At 52.7% G+C, this 22,265-nt stretch overlaps 7 protein-coding genes across 7 annotated transcripts; 2 read left to right on the forward strand and 5 right to left on the reverse strand.

Annotated features, from left to right (window-relative positions):
- Positions 1 to 189: 189 nt before the first annotated feature.
- BO97DRAFT_191174 (putative INO80 chromatin remodeling complex (Ies1)) lies at positions 190 to 3,070 on the reverse strand. Its single transcript, XM_025690464.1, has 5 exons — positions 2,531 to 3,070; positions 1,928 to 2,467; positions 1,821 to 1,874; positions 1,721 to 1,765; positions 190 to 1,656 (listed from the first exon to the last, which is right to left on the reverse strand). The coding sequence occupies exons 1-5, from the start codon at positions 2,952 to 2,954 to the stop codon at positions 311 to 313; spliced, it is 2,409 nt and encodes an 802-aa protein (XP_025548123.1). The 5' UTR covers positions 2,955 to 3,070; the 3' UTR covers positions 190 to 310.
- A 1,651-nt stretch (positions 3,071 to 4,721) lies between these two features.
- BO97DRAFT_191318 (DEAD/DEAH box helicase) lies at positions 4,722 to 7,754 on the reverse strand. Its single transcript, XM_025690466.1, has 2 exons — positions 7,102 to 7,754; positions 4,722 to 6,991 (listed from the first exon to the last, which is right to left on the reverse strand). Exons 1-2 carry the CDS (start codon positions 7,299 to 7,301, stop codon positions 5,122 to 5,124), a joined length of 2,070 nt encoding a protein of 689 aa, XP_025548124.1. The 5' UTR covers positions 7,302 to 7,754; the 3' UTR covers positions 4,722 to 5,121.
- A 2,475-nt stretch (positions 7,755 to 10,229) lies between these two features.
- Positions 10,230 to 11,725, reverse strand: BO97DRAFT_472730 (peptidylprolyl isomerase). Its single transcript, XM_025700163.1, has 6 exons — positions 11,541 to 11,725; positions 11,369 to 11,446; positions 11,277 to 11,293; positions 11,110 to 11,213; positions 10,895 to 11,039; positions 10,230 to 10,834 (listed from the first exon to the last, which is right to left on the reverse strand). Exons 1-6 carry the CDS (start codon positions 11,646 to 11,648, stop codon positions 10,648 to 10,650), a joined length of 639 nt encoding a protein of 212 aa, XP_025548125.1. The 5' UTR covers positions 11,649 to 11,725; the 3' UTR covers positions 10,230 to 10,647.
- Positions 11,726 to 11,962: 237 nt separating this feature from the next.
- BO97DRAFT_408033 (mitochondrial 37S ribosomal protein uS13m) lies at positions 11,963 to 12,950 on the forward strand. The gene is made up of 4 exons (XM_025695762.1): positions 11,963 to 12,077; positions 12,155 to 12,199; positions 12,272 to 12,538; positions 12,704 to 12,950. Exons 1-4 carry the CDS (start codon positions 12,075 to 12,077, stop codon positions 12,749 to 12,751), a joined length of 363 nt encoding a protein of 120 aa, XP_025548126.1. The 5' UTR covers positions 11,963 to 12,074; the 3' UTR covers positions 12,752 to 12,950.
- A 104-nt stretch (positions 12,951 to 13,054) lies between these two features.
- BO97DRAFT_397211 (WD repeat WDR12/YTM1 family ribosome biogenesis protein) lies at positions 13,055 to 14,690 on the reverse strand. The gene is made up of 2 exons (XM_025694120.1): positions 14,524 to 14,690; positions 13,055 to 14,462 (listed from the first exon to the last, which is right to left on the reverse strand). The coding sequence occupies exons 1-2, from the start codon at positions 14,645 to 14,647 to the stop codon at positions 13,126 to 13,128; spliced, it is 1,461 nt and encodes a 486-aa protein (XP_025548127.1). The 5' UTR covers positions 14,648 to 14,690; the 3' UTR covers positions 13,055 to 13,125.
- Positions 14,691 to 14,800: 110 nt separating this feature from the next.
- Positions 14,801 to 17,752, reverse strand: BO97DRAFT_397215 (uncharacterized protein). The gene is made up of 4 exons (XM_025694121.1): positions 17,438 to 17,752; positions 16,854 to 17,346; positions 15,776 to 16,790; positions 14,801 to 15,723 (listed from the first exon to the last, which is right to left on the reverse strand). The coding sequence occupies exons 1-4, from the start codon at positions 17,597 to 17,599 to the stop codon at positions 14,907 to 14,909; spliced, it is 2,487 nt and encodes an 828-aa protein (XP_025548128.1). The 5' UTR covers positions 17,600 to 17,752; the 3' UTR covers positions 14,801 to 14,906.
- Positions 17,753 to 18,680: 928 nt separating this feature from the next.
- On the forward strand, positions 18,681 to 21,975 carry BO97DRAFT_417230 (putative zinc metalloprotease; the record flags this gene model as incomplete). Its single annotated transcript, XM_025696468.1, has 3 exons — positions 18,681 to 19,572; positions 19,625 to 21,696; positions 21,766 to 21,975. The coding sequence occupies 3 exons, from the start codon at positions 18,681 to 18,683 to the stop codon at positions 21,973 to 21,975; spliced, it is 3,174 nt and encodes a 1,057-aa protein (XP_025548129.1).
- Between the last annotated feature and the right edge of the window lie 290 nt (positions 21,976 to 22,265).

Here is a 22,265-nt window from a genome sequence, read left to right on the forward strand (position 1 = left end):
CCAATAGACCTTGAATACGGTACGTGCCATTACAATCGCCTCCGCAAGGGGGTAAGGGCGGGAGAACATATGGAGTATCAAGGTAGACGCATAAACTCAGATGTCAGGGGGATAATCGTACACTAAACGGGACATAAGAGAGGACAGGGGGAAAGAGAGATTTGGGGGATAATGGGACATAGAAAAGAAAGTGCCGAACATTCATAGGCCAGATAAGCGTCGGTCGAAACAAACGCACATCGGAAGTGATTCGATGGAGGATAAACGCACGAAAAGTCCCAAGCCTGGCCCAAAGCCCAGAGAGCTACGATCATATATCGGTCATAGTCTCATCTTTATCATCAGCAAGGATTGTGTCGCCCTCCCCGCCGGCCACGGAAGAGGTCTCGCTGGCTGCATACCCATTGCCGCCTTCGAGTGTGGATGAATTCTCGTCCGCGTCCGCCTCTGCTTCTCCTTCATCCAGATCTTCGTCATCAACCTCCTCATCGTCATTGTCGTCGGACGAGAGACCTTCCACATCCTCATCGGCATCTCCGGCCTCCATGAAGCTATCCTCATAGCCAGCGTCGGCCGGTCGAGACGTGCGAGCAGCTGGGGTCGGAGCGCCTTCATCGTCCCCACTCCCTTCGCCGAGGAGTTCACGGTCAATGTCGTCCAGTCCTTCCTCACCCTCAACATCATCCCCCAGGTGGGTCGAGCCAGGCATCGGTGAAAGTTCATGGTCCCGGCTAGGTACGTCCAGACCATCCTTGGCTGCGCCTGGGGTAGCCGCCACTGCAGCCCCAGCCTCGCGCTGGGAGCGGCTCCGGTTGGCTTTGGCCCGTGAGGAGGTTGCAGCGCCTGGCTCCTTGGCGGAGGGGGTATTGGCTGCCGCATTGGCGAGCTTGCGCTTGGCGTTGCGAGCAGCACGAGCTCGACTACGAGCAGAAGAGGGGATACGCCCGGCAAGATCACCCGAGTTCTCCATAGCAAGCCTCATCTCCCTCGCTTTCTGGCGTTCCTCACGTTCTGCCTTGCGATCCCGCCGAGGACCATTGGCATCATCGTAGTCCCATCGATCCAGGCGTCTTGCAGCTTTGCGGATAACAGACAGGAAGTAGCTAGCACTTTCGCCATAATCCTCTTCCTCGTCGGGCTTCGGCACCAGTCCGCCCTTGCCCCAAGCCTTCTCCTCATCGTCCGTGTCATAGCCCTCCGGGATATTCGAGAGGCGACGACCGTAGCGTACAATGGGTATCTCGCTTTCTCGTTTCGCACGCAGCACTCGATACGCCTCACTCTTGCGCTTGGCTAAGATGTACTCAATCCGTTGTCGGCGGTTCTGCTCGACAGCGAGTTGATGTTGAGTGAGCGGCCGTGGCCGACGGGCGGAGGTTGGTTGCGTGCCTTCCGTAACGAATCGATTCAAGATCGGGTGACCCGAACCTGGAGGAGCTGGAGAAGCAGCGTCAGGTGTGTTTTCCATCTTGGTTCTTAAGATGAGACGCTGCTGACCAAGAGAACGGTTGATAGAAGACTCTCTTTTAGGCCTCTTGGACCGGGAGCGCGCAGACTGCCCAGGTGTTTGGTACTCATCCTCGTCGTCCAGCGGATGGCGCTTGGCTGACGGATGCATTGGCGTGGACATGGTGGACAAGCGCCCGTCACCGCGACCTGATTGATGTTAAATAAATGGTGGGAAGAGAACAATGGGAGATTGATGAAACAAAATGCTTACCAGACACATCTCCTGATGCTTCGTCGTCATATAGCTCAGGCAAACCTGACAGCCAGATTAGTGATCGTAGGCAGGTGAGACAGGAAGGCGCGCGGCATACCTTTCTTGGAGCGCTTAGGCACTCTGGGTAGTGGTTCGTCTTCTTCCAGGATGCCTGTAGACTCTTGTTAACTTCCTGCATTGATCAAGGTGATGGCATTCACTCACGTTTCCGTTCCAAGCGCTTGGCTTCACCGTAATCTATTTCGGACTGGGTGTCCACATTCTCCTCGTTGGCCTGCTCTTCGGTAAGACTCTCAAATTGAGGCACCTTAATAGGTAAGCCGCCGGTGCCTTCACCATCCAGACCACTGCCAAAGGGGTTACGAAGGGCTGCCTCGGCGCTGAAATCACTTTCCAAATACCACCACATCAACCAGAGAAAGGCCCTAGCCCTGCTTCGACTACTGAGTGTGCCTCTCATGACCAAGTCAAAGAAGTCGCGAGGAGGGAAGAAGTGCATCTCAGACACCTTGGGAGCATACTGAGCTAGAACGAAGATCAGATTGACAGGGTTTGTGCGAGGAATTGACTGGCGCTTGATCCTGTCAAGCGTGTTGGGCTGATCGACATCCTCAGAGGCACCCTTGAGGATCGACTTGAGACGCGGGGCATCCTGCAGCTGTTTGTAGGCATTAGGGTCCTGGTGGGCTTGAAGCGAAGGAATGGAGTGGTAGGTCCGCAACTGCGCACGCATCTCGGGAAAAACTAGGCGGCATCCAAGCATTAGCATTGATACAGCACATGATAAGAAGATAGACCATATCATACAGTTAAGCGTAGTATTCATCCGGCCAAAGTTGACCAGCAGACAAACCATAGCCATGCTGATGGCAGCCTGCTTATCGTTCTGCAACTTATCCTTCAGGATCTTGCTCGTCTTGCTGCTCCTCGCCATAGCATCGATGTAGATATCGGCAAAGTCCAGATTCTTCTCCCCGTCGGGCCAGCGAGTGAAAACCGGGGTTTTGTCCTCGAAGACGAGCTTCAAGAATTGATACTGGATGTCCTTGCGCCATAGGGGGATTCCATCCTCTTTCTTCAGGTGCCGGATCTTATTCCCCGAGTAAACTGATCCGATCGTGCCGTTGGCCTGACGCCGGATTCCGACCGTCATGTTATGGGTCTGCTGCTCATCCTGAGCCTCGGACTGGGCCACCGACTCGTCCGCGACGCTGCTCTCGACTTCCGCCATTTTTTGGGGTTCTAGAGATCACCGCAGACTGGGACGCTATTTCGCTCGGACGAGCCCAAGGAGTCTTCAGAATAGAGTCAATGTGGCTTTGGTTTGTTGCGATGCCCTGAAGGGCGGCAGATCGCGCAAAGGCAAGGAGTCGAGGGCGATAGGATGGATCGGACGATTGATCGATAACGGACGCGGGCGATTGAGGGAAGACTCGAAGGAGGACTTATCAATGTCGCGACGGCTAGAAAGATTTGATTTGAGGAGGTGTGGGGGGATGGAGAGGAATTGAGGAGGATGCGCAGAATGAGAAGGGAGTTGCTGGCGATAACACGAGTAGGATTGTGTGTAAACGAAAGAGAGAGAAAGGACGCTTGGGTAAGGGAGGACGCTGGACCGCGATGGATGCTGTGCTGATCCGGCACTTTCTGGGCGCCCTTAATTGATTGGGGGCTCAAGACAGGCTCAAGGACTCCCCCATCCAGATGCGGGTGTGACTAATGAATGATTGAGTCCCGAGTCCCAAGTCGCGCTCTCTTTCAGATCTGACTTGATTACTAGTATTCATATTCACAAAAACAAGGTGCTATAAAGGTTACGAACAATTAGTAGTTTATTTAGTTGATCACCGACATTCACCGATTATTCGACGTGGTTGTCTAGTGAGCACCTGTCCGTGTTACTCAGAACAGAACTTCTTGACTACAGAATACTCTACAAGAGCGATCCATAGAAGTATATATTCCCACCTTACTTTGAGGAGGACTAGGACAATACAAACCTTGGACCTGACATGATTTATATATCTCAGTAACTTAGTAACCGATCAATCCTACAAAAGATGCACCCAAAGAAAGATCTACTAGACGCGTCAGCGCCGGACACTGATAACAGTACTCATTCTTTGAAAGTGAGAAGCAAGAATACTTTTTTACAGCCTCGAACCATGTCTACGAGATCCTACATCACAGCCAAATCAATGCACATACATGAATCAAACTTTTTTTCAGTTAAGGAGTAAATAGCTAGTAGCTTCCTTCTAGGCGACATACACCATCCCCATGAACAGTGTTTTGTCCCCGAACTGCTACCGACCTGAGAGACCATGACACCCACAAAGAAGCGCCGTCAAAAGCAGCGTATCCTCCACGGATCCGAGTTATGAAAACAGAAATAGAGAGCCCATTCAATGTCAGCCTCCACGGACCCCGATGCAGAGAATCATTTTGTGGCCACAGTAGCTCAAGCCAACGCCACACACAATGCAAAAAAGCAGATATGAGAGATGCCATCTCTATCGTTCCCTTCTGTGATCCCAATACACCGCCATTCCCAGAGATGCAGTAGCAGAGGCACCAGTGCCCGCGGAAAAAAAGATGAGACAGGCCTCCGAAAGGAAAGCCCTTCCTCAGTCCATGGCACAAGACCAGTTGCGCAAACCGGGAAACACCATCCCGAGCTGCAGTAAAAGCCACCCAGCCCGGAGAAAGAAACACAGGCAGAGAGCAGATCACAGTGGTAGAAGGGAGGAAATGAAAAATGGAAATCCGCCATGAGATACCGAAACTGGAAGAAAATCTATGTTGCGAGACACGGTCGATGCAGTTGATTAGCACCAAGCAGAGAACAACTCATAAAAGCACTTTTCAGAGCACGAAAAGCCAGCACTCCCGCTCGGCACGCGTCGTTTCAAGCAGATCTCCACAGGGCCGCCCGAGAACAAAAAGGGTATCTTGATGGAAGCGGTCACAGGAGAAACACAAACGCATTCTATGACATCCATGCCCGACCCAAATGCTCTCGATTAGGAAAAGGTCATAACCAGGAGCAGCGAGAGGAGGAGATCGGACCGCATCGAAAACCCATGTCTAAAAACAAGGAAAATAACAGAATGCTCAGCGGCAAATGAAAAAAAAAAGACAAAGAAATAAACGAAAACACCGGCACATAGAACGGGAAAAGGACATCAGACAGAAACACATGTAAGAGAACAAACGAAGTCTAGATGGAAGTCGTGGCAGTCATGACAAAGCCGGCCCGAGAGCAAGATCGAGGGGGAGGAGGAAGGGTAGAAGACTCGGGGCTCGTTCTGATCGTATCCGCAACAAGGAGAGGTAAAAGAGAAGATGAAAGGAGCCAATCAGACCCGACGGCCTCGTCAGAGAACACAACTTCGGGTTTACCACCAGGAAGAAGGTCCAGTAGGGCCCGAAGGGTTTCCGTAGCTACCACCACCACCGCCGCCGCCGCCGCTGTAGCCGCCGTAGCCGCCACCGCCAGCACCACCGCCGTAGGAGGGAGGACCGCCGAAGCCGCCACCGCCATAGCCACCGCTAGGACCACCGTAGCTACCACCGCTTCCGCCGAAGGAGGCGCCTCCACTGCCCATGCCGCCGCCCATGCGACGCATATCACGGGTAGCGTTAGCACCACGGCCACGGCCACCGCGACCGCCACGACTACCGTATCCGCTGCCTTCACGAGCAATGCTCTCCAGGAAGGAGGGGACCTCTTGGTGGGCTTCCTTGAGAAGGTCGATCAAGTCACGGACGACACCACGGTTGCCGCGGTTGAAGAAAGCAGTGGCAATACCGGTGTTACCAGCACGACCAGTACGACCGATACGGTGAACATAGTCGTCAATATCGGTGGGCAGGTCGTAGTTGATGACGTGCGTGACGTTGGGGATATCGAGACCACGAGCAGCAACAGCGGTAGCAACCAGGATGGGGCAGCGGCCGGAACGGAACATCTCCAGGGCACGCTCACGCTCACGCTGGGTGCGGTCACCGTGAATGGCGGTCGCAGGGAAGCGCTGGTTGAGCAGGAAGTCGGACAGAGAGTCGGCCATACGCTTGGTCTCGACGAAGATCAGGGTGAGACCGGTGGTACCGTGGGTGTGGAGGATGTCGAGCAGGACGGAGCGCTTGTCGTGGTCCTCGACATATTCAACCTTCTGGGTGATGTTCTCCGAGGTGGAACCAACACGACCAACAGACAAGAAGACGTAGTCCTTCAAGAAATCACGGGCCAGCATCTGGATGTCGCGAGGGAAGGTGGCAGAAAACATCAGAGTCTGACGGTCGTTGACGTGGGGCATATCCTCGCCTTCGACGATACGGCGAATCTGGGGCTCGAAACCCATGTCCAACATGCGATCGGCCTCGTCAAGAATGAGGTACTTGATGTTGACCAGAGAGATACGACCACGCTCAATCAGATCAACCAGACGACCAGGAGTGGCGACAAGAAGATCACAGCCACGCTCGATCTGACGGAGCTGAGAACCAATATCGGCACCACCGTAGACAACGCAAGGGCGAACCCAAGAGCGGTAGGCGAATTTGCGGGCTTCATCGAAGATCTGGGAGACAAGCTCACGGGTAGGAGCCAGAATGAGGGAGGTGGGGTAAGCCTTACGCTGACGGCCGTAGCTGAATTGACCGGACGCCTGGGCGGGGGCCGCCGAGGGACCGTGCTGGAAAGCCTGGGACAGGATAGGGAACAGGAAACCACCAGTCTTTCCGGAACCAGTCTGAGCACAAGCCATCAAATCACGGCCGTTCATGACAATGGGGATGGAGTACTTCTGGACGGGCGTGGGGGTCTGGTAGTAAGCCAGCTTGATGTTGGCAATCAGGTGATCATCCAAAGGAGGGTTGGTGAAGGTGTTGACCGGCTCGGGAACGTCGTGACCGGAAGCCTCCACGGGGATATCATCGTAGTTGGCGAAGTTGATACCAGTGTTCTGCTTGGTGGGATCGTTGGGGACTCCGAACAATTCACGTTCCAAGCGGGGATTGGCAGGGCCGGGGATGTGCTTGCCGTCGCGCCACTGGCCATCTCCGGATCCGCGGGCAGAGCCACCGGAGCCACCGGAGCTACCACCGCCATAGGAGCCTCCGTGACCTGGGTTTCCGTAAGCATCTGGGTTAAAGGGCCGGCGTTGACCGTCTTGGGGTGTCCAGTTAGGGTTACCATTGGAGGGACCGCGAGGGCTGAAATCAGGAGCGTTAGCATTAGCCCAGTTGCCACCACGAGGGCCTCCTCTGTCATGTCAAAGCAAACCAGTCAGCCCGCTGTGGACAGTTCTGAGGAGGCAACCTATTTTCGTGCCACAGAACAAGTGGAATTGTAGGGGGATAGAAAAAGCACGTACCTGTTACCCCAGGAGTTGTTGGCAGCAGGGGCAGGGGGAGCGGCAGCGGGAGCGGGAGCACCGTCCATGTTGGCACCAGCCATCTGGCGTCCACGAAGGTGAGGAGGGATGTAGGCAGCGCGACCCGTGTTGGCGGGAGCAGCAGGGGCGTGCTGAGACTCGTTGAGGGAAAGGTTTCCCATCTTCAAACCGTCGGCCATATTTGCGGAAATTCACGGACTGGAAGAGACAGATGGAGATCCGTCAGTGAATTTGTTTCGTAGGTGCGGCGCAAAGCGTAGCGGATGTCAGACGTACAAGAGAAAAAATCTGTGCTTTTTTTTTGCGAAGGATTCAAGATGTACAGCAATTACAGTCTGCTGTCCAGGATCGCGTCCGAGAAAAGATTCCTTTTCTGTTCTGTATAGAAGATGAAAGGAATGAGGACGTCAGATGAAAAAATCCCGTTGTGTCTATTGAGTGGCAATACACAAGAGACCAAATAAGACAGGAAGTAACAGTGTCCGAGAAGACGACGAAAGAAAGGAGTAAAGAGAGACCTTAAGGGAGAAGTTGATAAAGTGCAAAACAAGGCGATCTCCCAGATCTAAACCTCTATTACGATGTAGCAAAAAAAGAGAAGAAGGAAAAGGGTGGTAGAAGGTGGTAGGAGAGTTGGTGAGGATACGGTGTGGAGATATGTTGGGAGGGGGGAGGAAGAGGGAGAGAGGAGAGGAGAGGAAAAAAAATGAAACCAGATTTGGATTTTAGCAGCGGAGGGGAGGGAGAGGGGGGTGGGATGTGGGTGGTAATTTTTTTGGTTTAAAGAGGGAGTAAAAAGAAGGAAGAAGAAGAGAGTTTTTTTGTGGGAAGAGATTAGAAAGAGGCAAAGAAAGGATGACTACAAATTCACTAATTAGAAATCATCTTCTTCTTACTACTTTGGCTATAATGTATGTACAGTACAAGGTGTGATGGTGAGGAAGATAGAACAGCCACCCTTCGTCCATCCTTCTTTTCTTGTCACTTTTTCGTGCCTACCAAGTCAGAATCTTCAAGGTTGTTCAGCGGTTAGCATTTAATGGGTAGGCTTGCTTATTGGTGATGGGGGGGATTGTTTGATGGGAACCGACTGGACCCAGAAGGGAGAGAAAAAGGTTTAACGTGTGAATCGACGAAGCGAAGGGGGGAAAACAGCAAAACAGCCATGTAAAAAAAAAAAAAAGAAAAAAAAAAAGAAAAATTCCCAAAAGAAAAATAGGACGTACCAGAGCCAGCCAAACACGGTGGTGGCGGGTTGTTGTTTGGCTGTGCTGCCGACACCCTCTCTCTCTCTCTCTCTGTCCGGGCTGGACCCAGTCCAAACACTTAGATTTCTACTGCTTAGGTGGACGTTGTTTGTCTATCTGATCTATGAAGATAAGAAGAACAGAACATAAATTCTCTGCAACTTCGTCGTTATTATGACGCACACTCATAAGATGAACACCATCTGCAGTCATCAGTGCACCAAATTCAATGCAGCAAAGGGAATCTTGCATGGCAGAGATAGATACTCCTCGCAGTGTCAGATCTTTTCCCCTTCCCACCAGTTGGCTACAGTTGGCTAACAGACCAGGGATTGAGCCAATCTGAGGGCGGCCGAAAAAAAAATCTTGGGGCGGCGACGGCGGTGGCCAAGCCTTTGATTTTGAGCTGTTCGCCTCAGGCAGGAATCCAGTCAAAAATTACTCGTACGTGGGTACGGAAAATTACCCTATCGCCGAGCGGGCCCACCGAGAGCGAGCCCTTTGGGGTCCGGTCATTCTCCTCCCCGAGCCCGTGACGTATCTGCTCGTTGGTCGTGGCCCGGCCGCCTCCTTGCCGCTCTATTACTCTTGCCAAGGGTTTGCCATGAGGACTCGACTTGAAGGTATGTGTGTGTCTGTACCTTTTTCGAGAATCGCTGAGGAAATGTTCGAAGATGGCCCGCTCACTTTGTGAGTGTACTGCTACTTGTGTTTTGGATCCGGCATATAGGATACGGGATCTTGTGTCTCTTATCCCATAAGTACGGGGTATAAGTACAAGCACACCACCTTGACTCTAGGCATGTAGTCTATCCAGAAGGGCTGACTTCGTTCATGCCCTCGCCTCCGACAACGTGATGGTAACATCATCACACCCGCATCAAGCAATCCACTGAAGAATCATATTTTATGATCCCCGATTGAATGGCAACAGTTGTCGAGGTTAGTGGGAGGCAAACCAAACCACAATCACCTGATCGGCTTTCCTATCGTCGAACTCTCACCAAACGGGTTCATGAATGAATGAACAAGTGAAGAAAAACAGTGGTGTTGTCGTGTCCACTGCATGTATATCGGAAAATACTCGTACTCCATTCATTATTCACCTTCCCGGTAGGAAGCAAACCCATAGCATAACCAGCCTCCAGTATCTCGCGTGCCATCATCGTGCATAAGCTACACACAGCTTCTGGTCAGAAATACAGAATAACAGGACTTCAAAGAGAGAAGAGGGTGACCTCTAGTGATGCTATTAATAACCAAGATCGCGCGGGTTGAAGGTGCTTGTGGCGGAGTCCTTTCAGATTGTAATGCAATTCTACTAGTGGTGGTCACCGCTCCGATCCGATTTCTTCAGCTCGTATGCGTTGGTAGATCGTACAACGACCGGGTGGGCTCTTCCTCGATCTACAAAGTAAAGTTGGAATGCGCGGCTATCGTTAGAGTCAATTCGTCCGAAACTCGAAGCTGGAAACCCTGGAACGGTCTCACGACCAGATCCTGGGCGCCGCGCGACGTGGTACGGAGATTATACAGCGAATCCTCTCCACGTCGCTACGGTGCTGCATCAAGAACACTGAGCCTGGTGGGACGGGGTGAGGATGCATGGGTAGCAATGGGGACCTTGCCAACATTTTCAAGGATTCACAGCCCATCCGTGACGGGGGTAGGATAAAGCAAGGGCGTAACATGTCCAAGTTGTCGGCCTTGATTGAGTTGGTCTTCTTCAAATCCTGACCGACTTGTCCTTGATGTCCTGGAAAGAAAGGGCTACAAGCTATTCTCACAAGGCTGAATCGCATTACAAACACACAAAAAGCCGGTGTGTAGATAGGGCCGAATGCCTGTATGCATCCATGAGTATGAACTATGAGCTATGAGCTAGCGACTCCTACGACGTATCAAGTGTACCGGAAACCAACCCTGGTTGCAACAGGCCAGTAACTCATGATTGCAAGCTATAAAGTAAGGGTCTGTTGCTGCATTGGAGGACATCCTCCCTAGACAACACTTCTTTCAGCCTTCTCTTGCTGTCCCGGGGTGCTGCGTCGAATCAACACCAGAAGCAGACCAACAACAAGGACGAGGGCTGCAATCTTCGGGAAGATGTAGGGATAGCTGTCAGAAGTGATGGGTGAGGCCATTGAAGAGGGAGCCACAGGGATTGCTGAAGGTTGTACCGGGGTTTCCGAGATCAATTCTTCTTTGATACAGCAAATATCAGCACATCGCAGACTTTACTCTTCTAGAAGCAAGCGCAGACCGCAGGAAGGCCAGTCTACAACTCCTCGTGGCTGCTACCTTTCTCTTCAGCCTTCTCCTCCGACGGCAGCTCGCCGCTCTTCACGATCTTGACCGTCTCCGAGGGCTTGTCACCGCGGCCCTTGGGCACGTTCTCAATCTGTTGGACGATCTCGTAACCCTCGAGCACCTCGCCGAAGACAACGTGGCGGCCATCGAGCCAACTGTTTGGGAAGGATTAGCAAGCGGGTTCCGCTGGCATGAAGAAACAATAGGGAACTCACGAAGTAACAACAGTGGTGATGAAGAACTGGGATCCATTGGTGTCCTTGCCGGCGTTGGCCATGCTCAAAAGACCGGGGCGAGTGTGCCTAAGCTTGAAGTTCTCGTCCTCGAACTTCTCGCCGTAGATGGACTTGCCTCCGGTACCTGATCAATGTGAAGTACGGTTAGCATGGGAACGGGCTACATTAAGCCATCACAGGGAGCATTAACTGACCATCGCCACGAGTGAAGTCACCACCCTGGATCATGAAGTCCTTGATGACACGGTGGAAAGTAGATCCCTCATAACCGAAGCCCTTCTCACCAGTAGCCAGAGCGCTGGAGGGTACATGTTAGCGGTTTAGAAAAGGGTAGCTGGAGCAAAATTTTAAAGAGCCGTACCGGAAGTTCTCAGCGGTCTAATTTGAGAAAGTGAGTTAGCGTTTGATATGGTAGCGAATGGGATTGCTATGGCAGGATGGATGTTTACATACCCTGGGGACAGTCTTGCCGTACAGACCGATAACAATTCTGCCGAGGGGCTTGTCGCCGTGCTCGATATCAAAGTACACCTAAAAAAGCGTCAATTAGCACCCCTTTTTCAAGAAAGAGATACAGAATTCCGCTCCGTTGCAAGCGCTCAAGCGCTCAGCTCATGTATCATACCTTATTGGTGATCTTCGGACCCCGAGGCTTAGCCTCTTCGGCGTGGACGAGGGCGAACCCAGCCACCAGGACCAGGAAGAAGGACAAGAAAAGGTTTCTGAAGTTCATGATTGCTGAAGAATGCCTTCAAGACCGTGAACCTCGAATGCAATTGTCTGGGGGAGAGCGCAGTTGCAGACGAAGGGACGGAAGGAATAGCAATTGGACGGCATCGAGGCCAGCTTGCATTACTTACTGCGGAGGTGCCAAGCCCGACCTTTCCTATTGCGGTAAGATGCTCTGTGTAATTTGCGGTTCGCCGGAGGGTAATTCTGCCTGACATTAGCGGTGGACAACCACCCGGCACAGCGTCACAGCGTCTTGAAACTTACCGTCATTGACCCCCGGAGAAACTTTACCACCGGCGGATTTTCTCCCGCGCTCAATCATCGAGGCAGGGCAGTCGAGAGAGCGTAGAGCGTCGAGATCGAGGTCCAAGTTTCCCTTTCCCTGAACGACCTATAGCCAGCCCAAAGGCTTTTGGTACTAGACAAGATGGTAAGTCTATACATTCCACCCACGCTCTGAATTGAAGCGAAGTCCCCCTCCCGCGCACCGCTAACAACCTTCAACAGGTCTTCATCCTAGGCGTCAACTTCCCCGAGCGGAATCTCGTCAAGGCAAGCAACAACTTCCCCCGCCACCTCCGGCCAAACAAACCAAACCCCATTCTCATCTGACCGCGAGTCCAGAAATCCCTCGAGTCCTTCTTCGGAATCGGTAACCACACGTCGGCGCGCCTCCTCTCCCGCTTCCACATCCACCCGACATGCAAGATCGGTGAACTGGGAAACAAGCAGGTCCTTGATATCACGGCCGCCCTGACCGACATGAAGATCGAGAACGACCTCCGGAGACAAGTCCTTGACAACATCAAGCGGTTGAAGGATATCGGTACCTACCGCGGTCGTCGTCATGCGCTGGGCTTGCCCGTTCGCGGTCAGAACACACGAAGCCAGGTGGGTTCCTATCATTCCTCCCTTTGGCTCAGTCTATGCGATGGTCTCGCTCATGTGGAAGGGCCCATACTTACCTAGTATGGGCTGTGAGCTGTGATCTTCCGTATCGACGATGCTTCGCTGGGCATCATTCGTGGCTGTACCGCTAACATGAACTCCAACTAGATCAAAACTGCTATCAAGCTCAACCGGATCGAGAGAAGACTCGGTTAAGAAGACGGTGGGGGTTTCTGCTTCGATTTGGTGGGCCTTTTGCGCTTGGCTCTTTTTTCTTGTGAGGGCATGGAATTGGCGTTTATCATTTTTCTTTTCATTATCCGCTGTAACCTGTATATTTCTGAATCATCCCCCCATCCGCAAAACCCGATGGAATGTATCACAATATAAGACAAATCAACTGTCTGATTACGAACTACGGATTTGTGCATTTCTCGGTAGAAGAAGCAATTAGTGGTGTATTGCTAAGGGATATGCCAGCTCACACAGTAGCTCCTCCGATCCAGAAGCCAAGAAGACCAAACTTTTCATCCTACAAATGAAAAAGAAAAAACGCCAGAAAACCATATGTGCAACCACCCTCCTCCCCTTTACGCAGAGGACAAAACGCCTTCTCCCCGGTTGATCTGGATCCGCTTGTCCTCGCCGGCACTAACAATGCCGACGGACCGATCCCAGCAGACTCCGAAGACCTTGACGCCCTCGCCGCCGACACGCTTGGCGTCCGCTTTGCCCGCCTCTTCGAGGCTCTTGCGGGTGATCGAGTAGACACTTTCTCCGACCACGCCATCCTTGTCTGTCTTGGTGGCACGGATATCCCAGATCCGGCAGGTACCGTCGTGGCTACCACTGATCAGGCCGTAGCTGCTGTGCGGGTCGCGGGACAAGGATACCACAGCGTTCGTGTGGCCGCGGAGGGTCATCGCGGAAATGGTTGTCGCGGAGGCACGCGGGTCGATGAGGGTGATGTGGCGGGCGGAAGTTCCTGTTGCCAGGAGGTGGTGTTCGGGGAGATGCTCGAGGGATAGAAGCGAGTGGGACGTCGAGCGAGTGTCGACTAGGGCAGTGGTCACCAGATCCCATGTGCGGAGAGTGTGATCCCATGAGGTCGAATAGCCGACGGTTGAGTCTTTGGCGTCGAAAATGGCGGCGGACACGGGCGCGGTGTGGCCGGAGAGCAAGGCCAGGGGTCCACGCTGAGCAGTGCTGATGGAGGAGTTCAATTTTCTTCTCTTGGAGTTCCGGGATGCGGCAGACGGGAGGAGGTTCTCTGGCGCAGCCGGGGCGTCGGATTTCTTGGTCGACCAGAAACCAACGGCGTGGTCGGAGGAGGCGGTTAGGATGCGGTTTGAAGGCGCGTACACGGCCACTGAGTTGATGCCGGACTTGTGGCCGTAGAGCTCAAGCTGGGGAGCGATCTTTCCAGAGAAGCCATCTTCGCTCTCGGCGTACTTCCACAGCCGCACAGTGCGGTCCAGACCGGCCGAGACGATCGAGTTGGGAGAGAGGAATTTCGCAGACTTGATCGATGCGCTGTGTCCGCCGTCGACAGCAGATGGCGATGTTGCAACTATCTGAGAAGACATATCCCACACACGAAGCAGGCCATCGTAGCTGGCGGAGAGGATTCTTTCCTGGCCTTGCGAGACCGATGACGATGCCCAAGAGGCAGCAGGCGATGTCGCAGAAAGCACATCCACGGCACTGACCCAATCATCGTGCTCGAAAGAAGCGATGTGAAGCGGGGGAATCAAAGCCCTGATATATTCGATCTCCAGAGTCGTTTCTGCGGAGATGCCATTGGCCGTTAAATACTCATCGATGGAAGTCCGGAGGAATGCGCCGTTAATCAGGAACTCGAAAGGTACCGGCTTGTCGTTGCCTAGCAGATTGTTGACTAGCGTTGAAAGTGCATATCTGCGCAGACCTTCAGATTACATGAGAATTAGTATTGCAAGCAGACGCAAAAACTTAGTAGATAGTCTTACCAGTGGGAACCAAGATAGGGCCGGTGTTCTCAGGAAGCGCAATATCTTCCTGTTTGCTGACCAGCTGCACACGCACCTGTCTCTGCGCGCCCGCAGCAGACGAAGAATCTTGAGCCTCACTCATCTTTGAGACTGATTTGCTTTGAAAAGACCGGTTTCAATATGAGACTGTTGTCAGAGGCGCAATTCGTCGCCGTGGGAAAAACTCCGTCGAGGAAGAAGAAAAAATACGGCGGGCGATGCGGCCAGATGTGCAAAGCGCGGAGATTCCCCGCGACCGCCTTGATGCTGATAACAGAAGATCTACAAACAAACATTGCGCCAATGGCGTAGATACTCGATTTGTTATATACATAAATTCCTCTGCAACTCAAATCCATCCACTAACCCCTCGATTCTCGTCGGATGTCCGCGATCGCTTTTCGTCGATATTCGGATTCAGCAAACAGAGCCTCAATCAAATCGATCACTTCTTCGGGTGAAAACTCCAGGCGCAGTTCACCCTCAACCCAGAGGAACCTAATGTCGGCCAGTGAGCTCTCAAGAATATTGATGAGATATTGGAATTTCAGCCAAGTTTGCACGTAGACGGCTGTCATGGGTACACGCTCAGTGTTGTCATTGGCTTCGGGCATGAACAGATCTTCCAGCTTTGAAACCTGGTTGCAAAACGATACCAGTCGCTGCGACTGAGGCTCTGAGATGTCACCCAAGTCCTCGATTTCAATGATCATTTTGCTAATCACAGTCGAGACCAATGAGCCGACTGATTGTAGTAGTGCTGAATGGGATAGAATTGGCTGCCATTCCGCATAAACACCACGAATTCTGTCAACGGTGGCAGCGACCGCATTCTCACACTCGCCCAGGTATGGTTGTTCAGAACATTGTGCAAACCCTTGGGCGCCGTCGAGTAGGTCGGTCACAATGGTGCGCTGAGTCTGCATCTCTTTGCTGTATGCGAATTTGCCAAATTTTTCCATCGCGTCAATGTCACCTTGTAGCCGTGTGAGCTGATGCTCCTCCATGATTGCACGCAGTTCACCGGTAAGAAACTGGGTATCATTGTATAGATACATCTGACCGGCATTGAGTTTATGGTCATAAAAGGATGACGCAGTCGCTTTAAACATGGCCAGGATCAAGGTTGGAAGGGCAAGCAACCCCGTTCCAGACGATACAACGCGCGAATGTGAGTGTCTGGAAAGTGTCAGCTTGGGCTTCAACTGCTTCAGTGTGAATGTCAACGTACTCGGGTCGAGTAATAGCCTGAGAATCAAGGATCTGTTGTTTGATGATATCCAAGATAGAATGAGGTATATCTGTGATAGTGTATCTTTCTGTCAGAGTAACCTCCCTCGAGGGTTTGGGCTGCGTTCCATTTTTGCCATGAACAGGGCGACCAGATTGCGGTTTGCCGGGCTGTGGCTGGTTTACGGGCTGAACTTCATCATCGTCATCTCCCCAACCCCAGGCATCCCCGGCGTCATCGTCAGCGGGAGCACCTGTTTGAGTCTTTGAGTCTTGGTCCGCAGTGTCATCATCGTCAAGCCCCCATGCGCTCACATCTTCTTCCTCGTCTTGACCTTTAGATACCTTGCCTTCGGTTTCACCTTCATTGTCGTCATCCCAACTGGCATCCCAATCGTCGGCTGGGGCGTTCTCCAAGACTGTTTCATCTTTTTCAGAAACCATCTCCACTTCGACCTTTTCCACCTGTTCAGTGGTGCCTTGACTCGCAGCGAGAACTTTGCGAACTTGGTCTAGGGAGTTGACTCTCCGCTTGGCAAGCCAGAGTCGAGAGGCTTGGTTCACCCACGAAACAAGCTCTTCATGGCCATGCCAGCCAAGGCCCTCTACCGATCTAGTGAATTTCATAACGCCATCCAGGATGCGCTCGAAATTTCTGAGTCCTTCTAGCTCGACGGGTATCGACGGAGATAGCCACGAATGAACCATCTTTGAAGACAATGCTGGAATGAGCAAATCAGAAAATGAATCGACCACGGAGGCTGGTACAGCCTGTCGCAAGAAGCCGAGAAGGTTGGCTACGTGATCGAGAACGTCTGGAACGGAGGCCTGAGATGACCGCGATTCGACTTGAACTGACGATTCAGAGAGACGAATCCCACGGCTTTGACCACCGTCCCCACGCAGCAAGACTGGATCTAGTAAAGCCACCATTATGTCCTTTGCGAACTTGTCTCTGGCAGATGGGAATATCTCCATTCTGTTCAATGCCGCGATTGTTTCTTCGAGGCGCTTGCCTACATCTCGCATTAGTACAGGGTAATAAGCCATCATCAACAAGGTGTAGACTGGGATCTTACCGTCCTTCTGGACCAACAACTGCCCTTCCCGCTTGTCAACCTTGAGCTGCTCATTCCATTGAGAATGAAGGACATCCACAATCTGCTTCCGCAGGCCAGCGACATTCTCCAGCAATATATGTAAGACGTTTGTGTTCGCGAAATGGTCATTCTGTTTCATAGCCAGTTCAGCTGCCTCCAGCGTGTCGATCACCGCCATAATCCGACCCTCTCCGAGCGCTAAACGGCCATCTTCCAGTTGCCGACAGAGTCCCTGCACTTCCTCGAGGGCACTAGTCACCGCCTGGTTGAAAGCGATTTCAGTCTCAATCAGTCCGACCTTAGCAGCGGCATCCTCCACCCTCAATTGCAGAGGGGTGGTGTCCTCATGTTGCTTCACAATCTCCCGGGCCGTGACCCTGGAGCGCTCAATGTCCGCATGGAGCTGTTTCGCCTGAGAGATCCAGTCGTCGGCGTCGAAATTATTCTCGCGGCTAAGAGAGTTGATTTCGGCCTGTAGATTCAAGGAGGTTAGTATAGGTATAGAGGAGGACTCAGATAAGCTGGGTCTGATGCGGGGTCGCGTCTCGAATGGCCCTACTCACTTCAACTTGTTCCCTCGCTTTGGAGAGCAGTTCCAATTCCTTTGATAGAAGCGAAACAGGGAACTCCGCTGCAACGACCTTCTCGGAAGAAGGATACGCGCCGTCAGTGACAAAAGTCAGAACCGATTGGCAGATGTCCTGCTCCGAGGTCTTGCCGGGCATCTTGTATCGTGTCCTCCGCGGCGACCAGCTGGAGAGAAACTGTAACAGGAAACCAGCGCCAATGGAGAAACTGGCGCGATTATCACGGCGATCACCTTGCAATGCCGCTCCGACTGATGTCACAGGTCACGGGAGATAATGGAGCAATTAGCAATCAGGGGAGTGTGAGAGGGAAAAGCAGCTTGTAATCAATCAATCAATTGATCGATCGATAACAGTCCATGTGACCTCACCGCTTCACCGCCTTGGCCGATTGGGATTGAATGCCATCAACTCAAACGTACGCCTGCAGCCTTCTTCGTTTCACTGCCCTCTTCATTCGTGGGTCTCCATTCCTTGGGCTGACGGTTCACGGTGATCTCAGAAGGACTTCGAGCCCAATTTTCGAATGTGTTGTCTCTCCGTCATAGGCCGATAGTTGTTGACTAGTTGGCATGGTGATCTTTACTACTGTATCAGAACATCGGAACCCAAAACTCCACTCCGAACCGTCACAGTTCAAGGTCAACCTTTCCCCAGCGGTCTTTCACTGCTCACCACTCTCTCTCCTCTTCTCTACTCTTCCGATCCCTTTTAGCGACACTGCTGTCAGGCAGAGCCCACCGTGTCGTCACTGTTTCTCTTACGAGGCCTGATTCGGGCAACCTCTTCTCAATCCATGTGAGTCCATGTCGCTGCCCTGTGCTTGAGTTCGAGACAAGAAAAAGAAAATCCGGCCGAAAACGTGCCCCTCCGCCACTCTCTGTGATCACCAAATCCCGCTTATACAGCCTCATTTTGAGCTGCCTGGTATTCGTCAACTACTGTTATTGTTATGCATATATGTCCAATCATAGATTTCCGCGTTATTAGCATTTCCAGGCGCGAGGAAAAACGTGCTTCCATCTTCCAATCCCCAATGTTTCAACCTGAGAGCATTGCTAGCTTGCATGATGCTGTCTTAAAGCCTTCTTCGCGCGTAATATTACACGAGGTGTCGATTATGGTATGCTGACAGCTAATTAGTTCCTCGATACGGGGAGTGACCATAAGACCTGGAACATACTCATATCCCCGCAGATTCGCAGGGTCAGTTAACAAGATGTCGCCAAGCCAGAAGGGTCATTTCAAGCTTCTCCAAAGATTCAAGCCGGACTACTCACCCAGCGAGTTTGTTCAGTATGAGTCGACGAGGACTGGCATGAGGGTAGTGGTCATCGACCAGAAGGGCCCCAAGGTCACTGGATACTTCGTTTTGGCTACTGAGATCCACGATGACTCGGGAGCCCCGCACACATTAGAGCACCTGTGCTTCATGGGATCGCGGAATTACAGATACAAAGGATTCCTTGACAAGCTCGCCACACGGGTCTACTCTAGCACAAATGCTTGGACTGCCACTGACCACACAGCGTACACGCTGGACACAGCGGGCTGGGAGGGGTTTGCTCAGATCTTGCCTGTGTACCTAGAGCATGTGATTGCCCCGACGTTGACCGATGAAGGGTGCTATACCGAGGTCCACCACATCGATGGAGCTGGAAATGATGCGGGTGTGGTCTACTCGGAGATGCAGGGTGTACAGAACAACTCCGCCGAGTTGATCGACTTGACTGCTCGACGGTTGACATACCCAGATGGTGTAGGTTTCCGTTATGAGACCGGTGGTATGATGGAGCAGCTTCGTGTTCTCACGGCGGAGCGCATCCGAGCATTCCATCGGGAAATGTATCAGCCTAAGAACCTGTGTCTGATCATCACGGGTGAGGTAGATCATGAGAACATGTTGAACGTTTTGGACAAGTTCGAAGATACCATTCTAGATGTCATTCCTAGCCCAGATGCGCCTTTCACACGCCCTTGGGTGGATTCTAAGCAGGCGCCTCCGCTGGAGAAATCCACCGTACAGAGGGTCGAGTTCCCGGAAGAAGACGAGTCTTTTGGAGAGATCGAGATCAGATTCCTCGGTCCTGATTGCACGGACCCCGTTCAAAGTAAGTCAACAAGCGTCCTCCGCTGTATCAGTCCGATACTTACCATCAATAGCCGGGGCTGTCAACGTTGCCCTGCTGTATCTGGCTGGATCTTCTGCTTCTTTGCTGGACAACATCTTGGTGGAGAAGGAGCAGCTCGCCAGTGCAGTGTATTATGCCACCGAAGATCACCCCAGCATCGAGATTCGCTTTACCCTGACCAGTGTAGAAACGAAGAAGATCGCCAAGGTGGAGCAGCGTTTCTTCGAGGTTCTCAAGGATGCTATGGAGAAGGAGCTCGACATGAAGTATCTCCGGGAATGTATCGACCGACAACGACGTACCTGGAAGTTCTCGACGGAAACGTCAGCTTCCTCTTTCGCTGAGTATGTCATCTCTGACTTCCTCTTTGGGAAACGGGACGGGTCCACCATGCTCGACGTATCGACCTTGAAGGAATACGACGTATTGGAGAAGTGGAGCGAAGGAGAATGGCGCAGCTTCATCAAGAGGTGGATTTCCGATGCCAACCATGTTACAATCTTGGGTGTTCCGTCCTTGAAGATGTCCGAGACCCTCAAAAAGGAGGAAGAAGCCCGCGTCGCCGAGCAGAAGAAGCGGCTGGGCGAGGAGGGCTTGAAAAAGCTTGCGGACAAGCTCGAGAAAGCAAAGGCTGAGAATGACAAAGAGATTCCTAAGGAGATGCTGGAGAACTTCCAGATCCCTGGCGTTGAATCTATCCATTTCGTCGAAACGACAACTGCCCGTTCGGGTACGGCCCTGAAACTGGGACGTCCGGAAAACAAGCCTCAAAACTTGGTGGATGCTGATGGTTCTGATCTGCCATTGTTCATACACTTTGAGCACATCCCAAGCAGCTTCGTTCAGCTCTCCCTTCTGATCTCAGCGGCAGCTGTTCCGGTGCAGCTCCGGCCCCTTCTTTCCGTGTACACCGAAGCGTTCTTCAACCTGCCGATCCAGCGTGATGGAAAGACCATCGACTTCGAACAGGTCGTTGTTGAGTTGGAGAGAGATACAGTTGGTTACTCTATGGAAGGAGCCAGGAGCTTGGGAACCTCGGAGATGCTGCGTATCTCTTTCCAGGTGGAGCTGGAGAAGTATAGCACCGCAGTCGCATGGCTTCAGGAGCTTTCTTGGAACTCGATCTTCGATGTTGAGAGACTGCGCGCAATCACCAGCCGCCTCCTCTCCGATGTTCCTGACTCCAAGCGAAGCGGCGACGACATGCTGGCAGCTGTGCATGTCATGGTCCACTATGCGGCCGAGTCCATTGTACGCGCTCGCAGCACTTTGGTCAAGGCCCGCTATCTGAAGCGGATCAAGAAGCAATTGGCTGACGAGCCGGAATCCGTCGTTGCGCGCATGGAGGAGATCCGCAAGAGCCTCTTCCGGTTCGAGAACATGCGGGTTGTGGTTATCGCCGACCTCGAGAAACTCCAGAACCCCGTGTCGGCCTGGAAGCCGTATGCTGAGCGGCTGGGAGCTGTTGCTCCTCTTCGACCCATCACCGCCAGAAGGCCGTTGCTCAGCGAGGCTGGCCAGCACCTCGGCGGCAAGTCGTACGTGGTGCCCATGCCGACGATCGATTCTTCCTTTGCGTACGCCACGGCGCGAGGCTTGGACTCTTACGACGACCCGAACCTGCCTGCCTTGCTGGTCGCGATTGCGTACATGAACGCCGTGGAGGGTCCTCTCTGGGTCGCCGTCCGCGGCAAGGGTCTGGCGTACGGTACCAACTTCGCCTACAACATCGACACCGGATTCGTCAATTTCGATGTGTACCGTTCGCCCAACGCCCACAAGGCCTTCGATTCGAGCAAGCAGATCGTCGAAGACCACCTTTCTGGGGCCATCGCGTTCGACCCGCTGATGATGGAGGGGGCGATCAGCAGCATCGTGGTCAGCTTCGCCAACGAACAGGCCACGATCGCCAACGCCGCATCGGACAGCTTCATCCGTCAGGTCGTCCGCCGCCTGCCCAGCGACTACAAGGAAAACATGCTCAAGCGGGTGCGCGCCATCAGCGTGGAGGAAGTCAAGGGTGCTCTGCGCCAGATCATCTTGCCCCTGTTCAACCCGACGACGGCCAACATCGTCATCACCTGCGCCACGGTGATGGAGGAGGTACGTTGCCCCAACCTAATCTCCCTTTCTTAGGCCCACAATATAACCTTAACTAACCCATCGATCCAGACAATCAAGGAAGGCCTACAAGCCTCCGGCTTCACGCCCAAGGTGCAAGCTCTTAAGGAGTTCGAAGACGACTACGGTCTGAAGACCGGTAACGACAACGATGACGAGGAGGAGTCGGATGACGAGGACGAGGAGGACGAGGACGACTCAGAAACCGGATCCGAAGACGAGGAGGACTCCGACGATGACTCCGACGAGGAAGACGAGTGAAGGTCTTCTTTTCTCCTGATATGTTTCGATATGTCTTATGAAACCAGAAGGTAGAGCACAGGGGGGGGGGGGGAAGAGATTTGCGCTTTAGACGACGCGCCGCGAATTAATGACAAGTTAGAAAGCGATCATGCTAGCCATGCGAGTCGATTCTGGTAGTTCGCCCGGTGTAAAGCATTAATGCCAATATATACACATAAATAAATGGCGATCTAGAAACTGGAGCTGGTGTCACCGTAGGATCAATTCGAGGATGAATCCCAAAGAACTCCCCACCTACTATCATCTGA

The sequence above is a fragment of the Aspergillus homomorphus genome (assembly GCF_003184865.1).
Source record: "Aspergillus homomorphus CBS 101889 unplaced genomic scaffold BO97scaffold_42, whole genome shotgun sequence".
NCBI lineage: Eukaryota > Fungi > Ascomycota > Eurotiomycetes > Eurotiales > Aspergillaceae > Aspergillus > Aspergillus homomorphus.